The following is a 15,957-nucleotide window of genomic DNA, read 5'->3' on the forward strand; positions in this document are numbered from 1 at the left end:
TCTCACAACAACTTTTATCAAGTTCGCGCCGTCGGCTCGCATCACATAGCCAAAGAATCAAGAGCACGTCAAAGTGAAAGCAAAGCACCGCTGGCAATCACACCAAAAACTTCATCACATGCAGCAGCACCAGCGTCTCAGTCTACTGTGGGGTGTAGAGCGAATAAACGATTGATGTGGGTGTTGGGCAAATTTTTCGCGGCTTGCTAAACCAACATAGGCTGATTGCGTGGGAAGAAACAACAAAAAAACACAAAAGAGAAAAGTCATCCATCCGCAATTTGAGCGATCCACCAATCAATGAAAATGCAGTGGGTGCACTCAACCACAACACAAGTAAAACAAACAAAAAACAATAAGCCCAAGCGCGGGACGACCAGCGCACACACTCTCATTGCTCCCGTAAAGCAAAACACACACACACACACACAGGGAGAGAGAGAGAGAGAGGTCGCCCACTCAATGCAATAAAAACAAAACAGAAACAGTTACGGTGCTCCGCCCATGCAGCCAGGCAGGACGGCAGCGGTGCGTGTCGTGCAAAAGAGAGCACCGACGGGCCTGGATGGGTGTGCATGCAATATATACAATGGGCACATTATGTGTGTGCTTCGTGGGGTGAGGTGAGGGCGAGAGTCCATGCAAGGGGACACACACAGAGAGTGAGTGAAAGACGAGTGTGTGTGCGGGCGGTGCACGGCTCTCTCTCACTCACTCTCACGCGGCCACCACCGCAGCAGCAGCCGCACACGCAACAACAAGAAGAAGAAGCAAAAGAGGGGAGGTGGTCTGGGAGACCGCGGTGCTGCCGTCACTGTCGCCAGACTTAGATGTAGCATTCTTTTGAGTGGTGTCTGTTTCTGGTGTTTGTGGTTCGACCTCACTGGCTGTGGGAGCATCGTCGGTATTTCCATCTTCAAGTCCGTCTTGTGGTTCTTTGCTGTTAGGCCGTTGATCACCGTTATCAACTTTGTCCTCATTTTTCTGGGCTCCACCACTCCCAGTTGTGGATATGGATGTTGCTTTTGTTTCCGCCGGATGACTTGTAGGTGCATCCTTCATCGAATCTGGTGTTTCCGTTTCTTCTTTCTGTTGGTTTGGAACACGATTCCCTAAAGGTTTTTCCGCAGCTCCTAGCGCCACTTTAGCGTTTGACGGTGACGTCGTGCTTGTTGTCTCAGTTGCAGTCTGGGAGCCTGTTGACGCTGTTGGGCTTGCTTCTCCTGCTGGTTTTCCATTTGTCGTTGTTGTTGTTGGTCCAGGTGGAGTCTCTGACGGGGTTCCTTGTCCCTGTCCTTCGATTGAAGTCAATGTTAACAATAGTTCTGGTGCCGATGGTGTTGCTGCCGGTTTTCGTGGGCGTGAGTCTCCTCCTGATGCTGGTGGTCCTTCTTCTCCTTCCACTTGTAGTGATTCACGTGGTGGCGCTGGCGTTATTCCTCTTTCTGGCTGCGATGTTAATTGCAATGTTCCCCGATCTTTCGTTAAACTTTTTTGTTTCTCTGCTTTTTCCGTAGTTCTTGTGTCTTTTCCATCTTTGCCTTTTCCTCTTCCTTTTTCATCATCATCATCTTCTACTTCATTTTCCACTTCTTCTACACCTTCCCCCAAAGATTCCGTTGCGGCGCCGCGTAGATCTTGTGGATGGTTCAATTGTGGTTGTTCCACCACTGGTGACTGTATTTCTGAGTCTGCGCCGTGTAGGACTGGCTTTTCAAGTTCTTGTGTTTCCAGAGGATCTCCACCACTCGAACGGCCACCAGGACTCTCGGTAGAAAGTTCCTCATCCTGATCGGCAAATACCCCACAGCCGGCACCGCACCACAGCACGCAGAGGGCACACACCAGCAGCACACGGCCAGCCATCATCATCGCCATCATCACTCCTTTCACTTGCGTGTAGCCTTCAGCACAAACTAACAACACATCAACGCAGAGTGAAAGCAAAAAAAGAAAGACACGAACACTACACCACACACAGCCACCACACAGTCACAAATGGCAGCAGCCCAGAAGCAGCAACGCACACACACCATGAGGCAGTTGAAATCAGTGAAAGGGCAAAAACACACACAACGCCCCGCAGCAAGTAAACAGCGAAAACACGCAAAACAATCAAAAACAAAACACAGGTAAACAAACAGCAATAAAGTAAAAAATGTAGAAACACACAAAAAACAAGGGGCTGCACAGTATGGCTCCAGTGTGCATAAACCTATCCTCATGTGATTCCACGCAAACAGTTGTGTGCGTGTCGTGCATATGAGTGTGACTGGGTTGCGCTAAACGTGACGGATACAGGGAGCAGCAACATGGAGCACACAGCAGGGCATCAGAAGCAAAGGAAGCAAAATACAATCATTATTTTCTCTTATTTATTTACATCGGACCACAACAGACGCACACAAATCCCCGTGGCTGAGTGCTGGCACGCACAGCCCACACACACACTTCTTCAGCCCACAGCGGTGCACGCCAGCGCGGATGCGGCGAGCAGCAGCGGGGCACACACCCACGCAGAGCTGCTGAGGCTGCCGTCGATTTCGCGAAGACGTGACGGTGCGCGGGTGGTCGTCGTGGTTGGTACTTCTGTAGTCGTAGTACTAGGTGCCTCTGGCGCAGTGGTCGTCGTCGTGGCTGTCGTAGTAGTGGTAGTAGCCGCCGTGGTCTTCTCGGCCGAATCGTCGGCATTCGTATTTGTTTGGTCTGTGGATGGATTATTGCCACTTTTTGACTCTGTCGTGTCCTTGTCACCATTTTTCTGTACCGTATCGGCCACCGGACCTGGACTCCCTGAACTAACGGACCCACCTGGCCCCTTTTTTGTAATAGGCACCGGACTTGTTGGATCTGGACTTCCTGCCGGAGCGGTCACCCCACTTGGATGCTCTGACGGAGCTTGTCCCGCACCTGGAACCCCTTGCGTATCGGACTGTTCACTTTTTCCCGGTGACGCAGCGGCCGCAACTGCTGAACTTGACGTCGTGGACGCATTTGTTGCCCCTGAAACACCTGTTCCCTGTGGCTGAGTAACCGAAGGAGTGGGCCTGTCCTTAACTGGATCCTGACTACTCTCTGTCCCGCCCACTGACGGGCAGCAGCACAGGGCAAGCACCAACAGGGCGCACAACAGACGGCACGTCATCATCATCGTGAGTGTGGTCGTTCAGTGGTGTGGAGCTGATCTGCACAGTGAGGGACATGGAGAGCAACAGGGGAGAAGAGAGGTGCGGCAGACACACACAAAGGGCACACCACATGAGGAGAGGGCAGCAGCCAGGCATGCACCGTGCGCCGCACACCACGCACGACACACACTCCAATCCACGGCAACAGGCACACACACACACAGCCCTGCCGCAACACCAACACACAGATGGAAGAGGGAGAAGCAAACAGGAGCGGCACGCAAGACTCCACCGCATGCACATACGGCGAGAGCGGTCCGTCGTGTCGGCACCCCTCACGGAGGGTGCGCACACACACGAGGAAGTGCAGCGCACACAGAAACACAAAAGGAAAGTAACAATTAAAAAAAGGAGATCCCCGCACACCACGCGAATTGTTGTTCCGCGGGAAGTGCAGTCAATATTCATCACAAAAACAATTCGGTTACCTTTGGCCCTCGTTCATATTCAGCGCACTCCACACGCAGGCTTTCCTTCTGAGAGACTCCTGATCGTGCGTTGCCCCACACGCCTGAGAGTGCCCCGATGGCCTCCGTCCACTTTGCCCCCATGTCACGCGACGCCTACACCCTCTGGCCATTCTCGCAGTCACCATCATGGGAAGTGATCCCTCCCACTCGGTGACGCGGGGTTAAGGCATTCCGCAGGGGGAAATGTCTTCACGGAGCGACCAGGCACTGCCGCTGTCCGTCGAGCAAATGATCATGGAGCAAACGTCTTCCGCTTCATTCACCGCCATCAGAAGAAACAAAAGTATGCCATCCTCCATCACAACACCTGCGCCACCAGAAGCAATGAAATCCGTCCATTAACCTTGTGAGAAGCAGAAGAGATCAGTTTCGGGAGTGGTTTGGGGTCGCCCCATTCGATCCGTCCACTCTGCCTGCCACCCGTGGGATTCGTGACATCACCCACAAACAGTTTCAGCTCCAAGCCGCCCTCTCTCCAACACCCACCTTCATAGGACACATCAGAGCCTCCCACAGGAGAAAACACTCCGTGGCCCTTCGTGATTGTTGTGGGGCGGAGCACAACACCCAAACTCTCCTCTCCCTCCGCTGCACCAAGCACAGTGTGTGCCCTCCATGCATCCTTTCATTGACCTCACCAACAACAGTGGACCAATTCCACGCAGAGTCGATGCACCCCGCAACCACATCAGAAGAAAAGGGCTCACTTAATTGACCACCTTGATATCCGGCATCCATGTGACCCTCAGCGAAAGCAGCAATTACTCCACCAGCACTGAAGAGAGAGGGTGAAGCAAACGAATCCCTCGTCGTAACTGGAACAATCCCATCCTTCGGCTGCACCAGCGTCGTCTGCGGTAAAAACAGAACAACTCCACGCGGCAACTCAACATTTATTAAACCACTCATCGCATCATCAATGGGATCCCCCTGCGGCTCGGTGACAGGCGTGGGCCTTCTTTCGGGTGGTATCGGAGCCACTTTTGTGTTCCGAACAAAGGCAAACTCGGGCCTCGTCTCGGACGTGTTTGTCGCCGTGTTGGATGCGGGACTCGGATCGACGGTGTTGGGTCCGTCAGCCGCGGCAGACTGTCGCCAATCCTCGTTTTGGCGTGACGGCTCAGCATTAACTTGCGGCGCAGTTGTCCCACCAGATTTTGTGTCATCCTTCCCTTCACGGGGTGGCGGCAACTGACAGATGCCGTCCGGTCAGCATCGCTGCTCCGTGCAGTCGGATGGATGGTTCCATCGGGAGGAAATTGACGCCGCCACAATTCATAAGGGCCGGCGTATTTATGTGTCGTCACATTCATCGTGAAGGCAACGGTGGCCCCTTCCTCTTTCGCTGCACAGCTGGCAGCACAGTTGCTACATGTGTGCACCGCATTGGCCACATGGCACACAGCACCCAGCTCACCATCTCTGCCATGCATGCGCACACCAAAGCCACTGAAAGTATAATTCTCATACTGAGCCTCAACACTGGCAGCAGAACACTTCTTCCACGCACACACGCACACGACAGCTCAGGCTGCCGTCACTCGGAGCACACGACACATCCACCGGCACAACCACCGCATCCGCAGCACCAGATACATCTCCAGGACTCCCAGCAGCAGCACAAGAGCGCAAGGACCAACACGGCGCGCACCACACGGAGCCGCACCGTCACCATCGTCATCATCGCAGCCATCGTCACCCGTGGTGGAGTTGCTGCAGTCAGTCAGCTGATCTGTGAGCCAGAAGGAAAAGAATGCAACAAGAGGGAGAGGGACGGAGTGCAGCGGATGCAGCGAGAGAGAGAGCAGACAACATGAGGAGAGGGCAGCAGGCCCAGCCGCACACTTCACACACCACGAGACGGCATCCACGCAAGGAAGGCACACAACGCCAGCAGCCACCCACCATGCAGGAGGAGAAGACATCCACCACCATCTCCCCCCAGCTCATCGCTACAGCCCCAGGGAAATGGCCAAAACCCCGCGGCCACCACACAACGCACACGGAGCAAGCACCCACCACACCAGCCACACGCTCCAGTGGACCCTCATCCATCCATGACGCGGCAACAAAATTTCCAGCCATCCCGCCCTCAGTGGGACACGGAGCCCAACTCAACGCAGCCACACGCGGTGCATCACACCCACAGGAAAGGAGACTCGGGCTGCGCGCTCCCTCCTCCTCACTTCTCCTCATGGCCACGGAAGAAGACAACAGCCGCCACACGCAACTGCCAGCATGCACTGCAAAAGGAGCACTCAAATCCACTGCAATGTGCATCTTGTGTGTGTGGTTGTGTGTGCCTGCAGAAACACAAAGCGAAGAAGTAGAAAAAAGAAAGCAGAGTGTGTGGAGAGACGCACAAAAATGTACAGCAGAGACGCATGGCGGAAACAACAAGAAGAAGACCGCTCAAACTCATGACTGCACTGCATTCCAAGCAGTGGCAATCCACACAAGATTTATCCAAAACAAAAAAAAAAGAACCGTCCCCTTCGTCTTATATAAACCCCATCACACAAAATAATTATAAATAAAAAAGAAATCTTCCATTACTGTTCCACACAAATTTAAAAATAAGGAAAGAAGTCGCCTGGCTGCCGTGTGGCCACACCAAACTGTCTGTATATATTTTGCGGGCAAAAGAAAATTTTAAAAGATATTTAAATGTCTTTCAACCGTCTGACCCTCCGTGTGTGTCCGCACATCGTTTATATTTCATGGGGTCATCTGCGTGTTGCTGCTCCCCTCAGCCCTCTCATCGGTGTGCGAGTGCGGCCCGCAGAGCACAGTCACTCGTGTGTGCATGGGGACTGAGAGAAGCACGCAGAAATGACGGGAGTCGCGTCTCTCCATCGGGAGAGTGAGCGCAGCAAAAGAAAAAAAATCATCAGGAGGGAGAGAAATGCTGACGGGACTGCCAGCGCGTGAAATGAACAGAAAAACAAAAAAAAAAGAAAAACACGGCGGCAGGGTGTGACTGTGTGTGTGTGGCGCTGCGGGTGTCTGCCCGCCCTGGCCGCAAAAAAGAAAACAAAACAAGAGGGAAAGAAATGTGTGCTCCGCCCCACAGGCCCTCGTCGCACGCCCACACGTCACGGTTCCCTCAGCGCGCCGTTCGTCGCGGCCCCTCCTCATGCGTGCAGCAGGCGAGCCGCACAGGGCCGTCGTCATGAGCGTGTCGGTGGGTGTGCGAGTGGAGCAGTTGGGCGGGAAATACACGGCACTCCTCACAGGAAGAGTGCAGCAAGAAACAATTAAAAAAGGGAAGAGTAGGACAGAAAAAAAGTCCATCGTGATTGCCCCCAAAAGCAAAAAAGAAAAGAGGGATGGGGGAGTGAGAGATAAAACAAAAGAAAAAAACATAAAATAATTTGGGAATAAAAAGAGGTTAAAACAAAAAAAAAAATTAAGAACGCACAACAAAGCAAAAGCAAGAAAAAGCAAATTATCTTAAGGATAAATTAGTTCTTGGAATTAATTCCGTGCAGCGGAGGTCGCAATTGTCCCACGCGGCTGCCAGTCACTCCTCACAGAGCCGCGAACCCCCACAGTCCCAGAAGCAGCAGCGATGGCAGCAGTCCGCTCCCACGCACAGTGTCAGCGTCGGTGTTATTCCCCTGCAAAGAATTTCCGAGGCTGCTGCTGAGTGCCGTAGTATTTAATTCGCTTTCCTGTGGATGGATCTCTTCCTCCTGCCCATTTGTTTCTTCCGTTGGCTCCCCATTCTCACCAGAGCTCGCGCCCGCCTCGGGTGTCACTGTGGGTCCATCTTGCCCCATGGTTTCAGCGTTAGGAGCTTTTGTAGCTGCAGCGTCGGGATTACCCACAGGAGTTTGAGGTGATCCATTTCCCTGCGTCGTGTCTCTACCCACTGTCCCCACCGCCGGGTTACCATTAGACGAGGAATCGACATTCACATTTTTATTTCCATCGGGAGATCCTCCCGACGGCAACTGCTCTGCAGATTGACTCCCCACTGAAGAAGTCGTCACAGTGGTCTCTGCAGAATTGGATGCACCACCACTGCCCGCACCTTCATCTCCCTTCAATGGTTCATGTTTCAACGGCTGTTGCCCATGACGAGTGGACTCGGACACGGCTGCCAGCGTAGTTTGTGTGCCTACTTCTGGTGGACGAGTATCTCGTGCCACATTTTTCAGATCTGTCAGCCCTTGAATAAAATGTTTGTTTGTGTTAATCGCAGTAATCTCTGCGTCATTCAACGGACGGTTGTACAGCAGGACGTTCGTCACCGTCACAGAGACGCCTTCTTGACTCTCGGTGCTCACTGCGCTGCCTCCATCCCCTCCAATGTAGAAGTGTGAGATCTCTTTCGAACCTGTATTTCCCAACGCACACGGCACTTCACCCACACGCTCACCATCGACGTACACGGAGCCATGGGTGCCGTTTCGTAGCAAAATTACCACGTGATCTGCTCTCTTTTCCCCCAAAGTGCTGCTGAGCTTCTCAGACATCGGTGCGCCACCGCACAGTGCATGCCACTTGCTTTCGCTGTCGTACGACAACTCCATATGTTTCTCTTCTCCGTCCAGACGCACACTCAACAATGGAATAGTACCCTCCTTTGGCTCACCGTCGATGGACACCGTCGCCACAAGAGTGAATTTGTAGTTCGCAAAGTGGTACGGCACAGTCTGCCCCTGCTTGCCAACGGGCCACTCCGCCCACGCTCCCTGGAAATTCACACCATCTTCCGCCTTTGCAGCCCCTTCTTTCTTCGCTACTGTAGCGTTCACTCCGAGGTACTCGTCCCTCCATGTGTCGTCAGAGAAGTCGCCGGACAAAAAGCCAACCAGCCCATCCGTGATCTTAACATCAGTAGTGCAGGTAGTGCCAGTTGAGGTATCCCTCCCAACACTCTCAGTGGGACACAGCTTGGAGACGCGTTCGTCCACTTTCTTCCACGTCGTCAGCACCTCCTTCACCCGCTGCAGCTGCTCAGTCAGAAGCACAGAGACCATACCGAGTGATGCTGTATCCTCATCGCCCTTCTTCTTCTCGTACAGTGCAATCAACTTATTATTATTATTCCCACTTTTGTACAACAGGGAGCTGGCGGCAGCGTCCTCATCATCGGATACCGGCCCAATATCAACAATGTGCGTATTGTCCGTCAGCCAAAGATGGAGTACACTCTTTCCATTGTTGTTTCCATTTTTCTCTTACTCGAATAGACCGGCAGAGTGACGAGCATCACATTCCTCTTATCACTATCAACACCGTCAATCGTCGCTGTGATGAAACCGCTTGTAACGCCCTTCGCAGGTCCCTTGTGTTTGTTGCCCCACACGCGCGAGAGTGTCCCGAGTGCCTCCGTCCACGATTCCCCCTTGTCAGCGGACTCGTACACCCTGCGGCGGTCATCATCACACGCAGTCATCATCATGATTTTTCCCTTCCACTCCACGACGGAGGGAACACTGCAGCCATCGCCAGACATCCCCTTCGACAGCGTCCAACTCGCAATATCCTCGGAGGAGTGAATGATTAGCGAAACGGTCGTTGTCTTTACTTCCTCCTCCATATTATTTGCCTTTTTCGTGGCTTCCACAGGGAACACAAGCGTGCCGTCATTCATCTTAATACCCGATCCACCGCCGTTAGTCAGCTGCGTTAAGGATTCGTGTTGTTTTTCAAAAAAGGCGCACGGGAGACCGTAAGTATCATTCCAATAAATTCGTTTTTTACTGTCAACAGTACTGACGTTCCCACTCACCAGCAAAAGTCCCCAGTCACCTGCCTGATCATCAGAGGCACCTTTATTGCTGTATTTCCCAGCAAGCATGTAAATATCACTTCCCTCCACAACTGTTGTTGGTCGGCTCACATGTACTTTCGTTTCGCTTTGGGAAACACGTTCTTCAGCAGCGTTTTGGGAGGGGCAATTGCCACCTTCAAAAGGACATTTATCCAGTACTTGTGTCTTCAGTTTAGTTTTATCCAACTCCTCTTTTTTTTGTTCACCATTCCACTCCAGGAGTTCCGAGGCAATCCCAGTAAAACTGCCTTCACCAGTATCTTTTTTTCCCGTGCACTGCGCCTCAGCAACGGCAAACACATCACCATCCAACTCAAAAAGACTCGGAACACGGAGCGAACTCACCGTTTCTTCAAATTTCACATCTCTCCAATCAAAATATGTCTTTGGTGGAGGTATCTGTGCTGGCGCCGTCACCCCACTGGATGCAGCCCCTCCAGTGCCGCAGCACATCATCATGACAAGTAGAAGCAGCACCGCGGAACAGAAGTGATGCCGGGACATGTGGGGCCTCTGCGGCTCACTCTCTCTTCCTTCCCTCCTCCTTCCGCTGGATCCGGTCACGCAGCGACGGTTGTGTGTGCGGGGTGCCTTCACTGCAGCAACACGTGAGTGCATATAAATATGTGTGTGTGTGGGCGGTTTGTGTGCTGCTGTTGGTCCTTTCAGAGCCTTCGAATTTCACAGTAGCGTTTAGCGCTTGTTTGCTTTCTTCGTGCGTAATTGAAAAAGAAATAGAGAGAAAACACGCCAAGAAAAGAAGTGAAACAGTGAGCGCCGCCACCCATCCACAGTGAGTGGCACCATCATCCCCGCCGCAGTCACTCCCAACAACAACAACTCACGCACAGAGACACACGGAACAGGAGATGGAAGAACAGTGCACCGGGAACACACAGCGACGGTCACCAGCAGCAGCAGCAGCAGGAGCCACGGCGGGTGCGTCGTTACTCGTTACATGTCAGCAGACACCGAACAACGCCCACGCACATCACCCCACACAGCCAGCCAAAGAATCCTTCGCCGCCGAATCCACTACGGCAGAGACACATCGGCAGGTACAGCTGTTGGGAGAAAATCCACAGACACTCGTCCCAGGCACCCTCAACACCACACCACTCAGTTGGATGCATGCCGCCAACATAACAACCGCACCACGCCGCCGAGACGCATTGCGGGCTCACGTCCTCCTAACTCGCGAGGGCCTCCGCAGCCACAATCCTGTGCGTGCGTGCATTCTCAGCGTTTTAAACACGGCATGTGTGTGCATGTGCTTGTGTGTTTGGCAGCGCCTATAATTGCAGAGCAGCTGTGCGCCACAAGAGAGTCAGAAGAAAGCAACGGCAGAGAGAGGAGCAGATAGCACACACGCAAATTACTCATATCATCACACACAAACACACACACGCAGCCCGCGGAATGGGTGCTCTCAACTACAAATCAAAAAGAAAAACCCAAAAACAAGAGCCGTGTGACGACCAGCGCACACACTCTCATTGCTCCCGTAAAGCAAAACACACACACAGGGAGAGAGAGAGAGGTCGCCCACTCAATGCAATAAAAACAAAACAGAAACAGTTACGGTGCTCCGCCCATGCAGCCAGGCAGGACGGCAGCGGTGCGTGTCGTGCAAAAGAGAGCACCAACGGGCCTGCATGGGTGTGCATGCAATATATACAATGGGCACATTATGTGCGTGCTTCGTGGGATGAGGTGAGGGCGAGAGTCCATGCAAGGGGACACACACAGAGAGTGGGTGAAAGACGAGTGTGTGTGCGGGCGGTGCATGGCGCTCTCTCACTCATTCTCACGCGGCCACCACCGCAGAAGCGGCAGCCGCACACACCACGAAACAGATGGAATCAGTGCGATTGCAGAACTCGCACACCGTCCTGCAAACCAGAAGTTTAAAAAGCAATAAGAAACAAGAATTCCAAAAAAAAAAAAGGAAAAAAACTTAGGCTTCTTCGGGGGTCGAACCCGCGCCCCGGATGACATTGTGAGCTTGTTTGCCACTGAGCTAAAAAAAATGTGGTCGCGCGACCCATTTTCACGTAAGGTGTTAATTTCGATCCTCGAACAATCGAGCACATTTGCGTTGTCCCCTGGAAAACGAAAGCGACATGTTTAGGGTGCGCCGCCGCAGCGTGGATACCTCGATTCGTCGTCATATATCTCTCGTCCGGGGCCACCGCCCTACTCTTTTTTATTCCTTGCGGCGGCCAACCCCGGCAGTAAGGACAAAAAACAGGATCGCGTTTTTTTTAATGCTTTTCCTGTTTGGGGGGGCGGATCTTTGTTTTCTGTGATTGCCCCCTTTTTTTGTCTATTCCAGGTTGGTTTTAGGAGGCTTGATGTGCCTGCTGGGTGATCGCCGGCTTTTTTATTGGTGATTGCGTATTTTTGGCTTACCGGTGTGCCGCTCAGCGCCATTTTGTTTTACTTCTTTTCTGCTTATTGGGGCGTGTTGTTATTCGTCACGCGTCAGCACACACCGAGCAACATGTCAAAAAAACAAAACGCAGGCTTCTTCGCCCCTCGCGAGGGCCTCCGCAGCCACAATCCTGTGCGTGCGTGCATTCTCAGCGTTTTAAACACGGCATGTGTGTGCATGTGCTTGTGTGTTTGGCAGCGCCTATAATTGCAGAGCAGCTGTGCGCCACAAGAGAGTCAGAAGAAAGCAACGGCAGAGAGAGGCAGATAGAACACACGCACAAATTACTCATATCATCACACACAAACACACACACGCAGCCCGCGGAATGGGTGCTCTCAACCACAAAACAATGAAAAACAAAACAAAAAGCCGAAGCGTGGGACGACCAGCGCACACACTCTCATTGCTCCCGTAAAGCAAAACACACACACAGGGAGAGAGAGAGAGAGAGGTCGCCCACTCAATGCAATGGAAACAAAACAGAAACAGTTACGGTGCTCCGCCCATGCAGCCAGGCAGGACGGCAGCGGTGCGTGTCGTGCAAAAGAGAGCACCAACGGGCCTGCATGGGTGTGCATGCAATATATACAATGGGCACATTATGTGTGTGCCTCGTGGGATGAGGTGAGGGCGAGAGTCCATGCAAGGGGACACACACAGAGAGTGGGTGAAAGACGAGTGTGTGTGCGGGCGGTGCATGGCGCTCTCTCACTCACTCTCACGCGGTCACCACCGCAGTTGTAGCCGCACACGCAACAACAAAAAGCAAAAGAGGGGAGGTGGTGTGGGAGACAGCGTTGCTGCCGTCGCTGTCGTCTTTATTTGCGGTGACATTTGTGCGAACAGCGTTTTCATCCTTTGCGGATTCCTCTTCGTTCTCTGTGGGATGTTCATGCTGTTGATGTTGTTGATCTTGTATTTCATCTTTTTGTTGCTGTTGTTCTTCTTCATGTTTTATGCTTTCTTCATCTTGTTTTTCCTGTATTTCTTGCTGATCTTTTAGTTCTTCTCGATGTTCTCGTTGTTCCAGTTGTCCTGATCGTTGTTTTTCTTTTCCGCGTTCTTGTTTCACTTGAAGTTTTTTGAACGTGTGTTGTTCTTGTGGCAGTGGGTTTTGGGTGCTCAGTTCATGTCCCGGTTCTTCTTTTTGTAATACTTTATTATTTTGTGTAGATTCGTGTTCGACTGGACTATCCTGGTCTTGTGTTGCTTGCTTTAGTTCATCTTCTTCTCCTTCTTCTGATAGTGATAGTGGAGGAGGAGGAGGTGCTGGTTGATTTCTCTTGTCAGCTCCAGCTTCCGTCGGCCCTTTATTTTCATATTCATTCCCAGTTGGTTTGCGTGGACCGGCATCTAACTTCACTTCCTGCTCTTGTGGGACACGTATGTCCGTGTTTGGCATCGAAGCTTCCTTCCCTTCCTGTGAGCTTGTAGATCCTCCTCCTCCTCCTCCTCCCGCTGCTGCTGCCGTTGTTTCTCCTTGCCTCACTGGTAAACTCAGATCTGAAGAAGATAAATGTTCCGCATTCTTGTCGTCCCTGCCACCACCAAGATCATCGGTATCACCATTGGCTACCACCGCAGCACCGCACCACAGCACGCAGAGGGCACACACCAGCAGCACACGGCCAGTCATCATCATCGCCATCACTCCTGTCACTTGCGTGTAGCCTTCAGCACAAACTAACTCCTCGTCAACGGAGAGTGAAAACAGAGAAAAGACACGGTCACTACAACACAAACAGCCGCCGCACCGTAACAAACGGCAGCAGCAGCAGCGCACACACCATTACACAAATGAATCAAGCACAAATCCAAAATTCGCACAACACCCTGCAAAAAAAATTTAAAAATGAAAAAAAAGATATTAGAAAAACAAAAACCACACCCAAGGCCTCGCTGAGCATGCATATGAGTGTGTCTGAGACACTTTCAACGTGGCGGATGTGGGGAGCAATGTGGAGCACACAGCAGGGCTGCGGAAGCAAAGGAAGCAAAAAACAATCATCATAATTACTCTTACTTTATACATCGGACCACAGTAGACGTACACATGTCCCCGTGGCTGAGAGCTGGCACGCACAGCCCACGCTCCCTTTAGCCCACAGCGGTGCACACCAGCGCGGATACGGCGAGCAGCAGCGGGGCACAAACCCACGCAGAGCTGCTGAGGCTGCCGTCGCTTTCGCGAAGACGTGACGGTGCGCGGGTGGTCGTCGTGGTTGGTACTTCTGCACTGTTGGCCGCATCACTTGTTGCCTCTGGCGCGGCGGTCGTGGTCGTGGTAGTCGTAGTTGGTGCCTTTGTGGTTGTGGTCGTCGTGGTCTTTGATGCAGTCGTCTTCTTCTCTTCTTCTTTTTCGGGTACAATCGGCCCACTTTGTGCCCCTGACGCAACGGTTGGTGCAGTAGGTAGCTGTAGCAGAACGCCAGGACTTTGTAACTGTGACTGACCGGACACACCTGAAGCACCTTGATTGTTGGAGGACCCACCGGTTGGCAAATCTTTTCTGTTATCTCTACCGTCCGAAGCAACTATTTCCTCATCAATTATGAATGGGTCCTTTTCCTTTCTGCCTGATATCTCTTCTTTTTTGCCTGGTTCCTGTAACCGTGATGCCTTTGGCACAGCGGGGTCAGTTCTGGGGGCATCATTAACTTCACTCGCCATCACGCAAACGGATGGGCAGCAGCACAGGGCGAGCACCAACAGGGCGCACAGCAGACGGCACGTCATCATCATCGTGAGTGTGGTCGTCCATTCGTGTGGAGCTAATCTGCACAGTGAGGGACATGGAGAGCAACAGGGTAGACGAGAGGTGCGGCAGACACACACACAGAGGGCAAACCACGTGAGGAGAGGGCAGCAGCCAGGCATGCACCGTGCGCCGCACACCACGCACGACACACACTCCAATCCACGGCAACAGGCACACACACACACACACAGCCCTGCCGCAAGACCAACACACAGATGGAAGAGGGAGAAGCAAACAGGAGCGGCACACAAGGCTCCACCGCATGCACATACGGCGAGAGCGGTCCGTCGTGTCTGCACCCCTCACGGAGGGTGCGCACACACACGAGGAAGTGCAGCGCACACAGAAACACAAAAGGAAAGTAACAATTAAAAAAAGGAGATCCCCGCACACCACGCGAATTGTTGTTCCGCGGGAAGTGCAGTCAATATTCATCACAAAAACATTTCGGTTACCTTTGGCCCTCGTTCATATTCAGCGCACTCCACACGCAGGCTTTCCTTCTGAGAGACTCCTGATCGTGCGTTGCCCCACACGCATGAGAGTGTCCCGATGCCCTCCGTCCACTTTGCCCCCATGTCACGCGACGCCTACACCCTCTGGCCATTCTCGCAGTCACCATCATGGGAAGTGATCCCTCCCACCCGGTGACGCGGGGTTAAGGCATTCCGCAGGGGGAAATATCTTCACAGAGCGACCAGGCACTGCCGTTTTCCGTCGAGCAAATGATCATGGAGCAAACGTCTTCCGCTTCATTCACCGCCATCAGAAGAAACACAAGTATGCCATCCTCCATCACAACACCTGCGCCACCAGAAGCAATAAAATCCGTCCATTAACCTTGTGAGAAGCAGAAGAGATCAGTTTCGGGAGTGGTTTGGGGTCGCCCCATTCGATCCGTCCACTCTGCCTGCCACCCGTGGGATTCGTGACATCACCCACAAACAGTTTCAGCTCCAAGCCGCCCTCTCTCCAGCACCCACTTTCATAGGACACATCAGAGCCTCCCGCAGGAGAAAACACTCCGTGGCCCTTCGTGATTGTTGTGGGGCGGACCACAACACCCAAACTCTCCTCTCCCTCCGCTGCACCAAGCACAGTGTGTGCCCTCCATGCATCCTTTCATTGACCTCACCAACAACAGTGGACCAATTCCACGCAGAGTCGATGCACCCCGCAACCACATCGGAAGAAAAGGGCTCACTTAATTGACCACCTTGATATCCGGCATCCATGTGACCCTCAGCGAAAGCAGCAATTACTCCACCAGAACTGACGAGAGAGGGTGAAGCAAACGAATCCCTCGTCGTAACTGGAAC

At 52.7% G+C, this 15,957-nt stretch overlaps 4 protein-coding genes and 2 pseudogenes across 4 annotated transcripts, besides 11 other annotated features; all 6 read right to left on the minus strand.

The window, feature by feature from the left end:
• Positions 1-10,205: a sequence feature (areas not merged during assembly with more than two copies in the genome that could not be assigned to a particular haplotype).
• Tc00.1047053510191.10 (mucin-associated surface protein (MASP), putative) lies at positions 718-1,881 on the minus strand (the record flags this gene model as incomplete). Its single annotated transcript, XM_803372.1, has 1 exon — positions 718-1,881. The coding sequence occupies one exon, from the start codon at positions 1,879-1,881 to the stop codon at positions 718-720; it is 1,164 nt and encodes a 387-aa protein (XP_808465.1).
• Positions 1,492-1,605: a sequence feature (CT-rich).
• Positions 2,456-3,151, minus strand: Tc00.1047053510191.20 (mucin TcMUCII, putative; the record flags this gene model as incomplete). Its single annotated transcript, XM_803373.1, has 1 exon — positions 2,456-3,151. One exon carries the CDS (start codon positions 3,149-3,151, stop codon positions 2,456-2,458), a length of 696 nt encoding a protein of 231 aa, XP_808466.1.
• Positions 3,593-4,657, minus strand: Tc00.1047053510191.31 (annotated as a pseudogene).
• Positions 6,179-6,199: a sequence feature (AT_rich).
• Positions 6,966-7,106: a sequence feature (A-rich).
• Positions 7,189-10,062, minus strand: Tc00.1047053510191.40 (annotated as a pseudogene).
• Positions 10,206-10,260: a sequence feature (haploid, Esmeraldo-like haplotype).
• Positions 10,261-10,699: a sequence feature (heterozygous, non-Esmeraldo-like haplotype).
• Positions 10,700-11,147: a sequence feature (haploid, Esmeraldo-like haplotype).
• Positions 11,148-15,957: a sequence feature (areas not merged during assembly with more than two copies in the genome that could not be assigned to a particular haplotype).
• Tc00.1047053510191.70 (mucin-associated surface protein (MASP), putative) lies at positions 12,599-13,528 on the minus strand (the record flags this gene model as incomplete). Its single annotated transcript, XM_803374.1, has 1 exon — positions 12,599-13,528. One exon carries the CDS (start codon positions 13,526-13,528, stop codon positions 12,599-12,601), a length of 930 nt encoding a protein of 309 aa, XP_808467.1.
• Positions 12,768-12,933: a microsatellite.
• Positions 13,316-13,336: a microsatellite.
• Tc00.1047053510191.80 (mucin TcMUCII, putative) lies at positions 13,978-14,622 on the minus strand (the record flags this gene model as incomplete). Its single annotated transcript, XM_803375.1, has 1 exon — positions 13,978-14,622. The coding sequence occupies one exon, from the start codon at positions 14,620-14,622 to the stop codon at positions 13,978-13,980; it is 645 nt and encodes a 214-aa protein (XP_808468.1).
• Positions 14,153-14,227: a microsatellite.

Source organism: Trypanosoma cruzi, genomic scaffold (genome assembly GCF_000209065.1).
Source record: "Trypanosoma cruzi strain CL Brener 1047053516663 genomic scaffold, whole genome shotgun sequence".
Taxonomy (NCBI): domain Eukaryota; phylum Euglenozoa; class Kinetoplastea; order Trypanosomatida; family Trypanosomatidae; genus Trypanosoma; species Trypanosoma cruzi.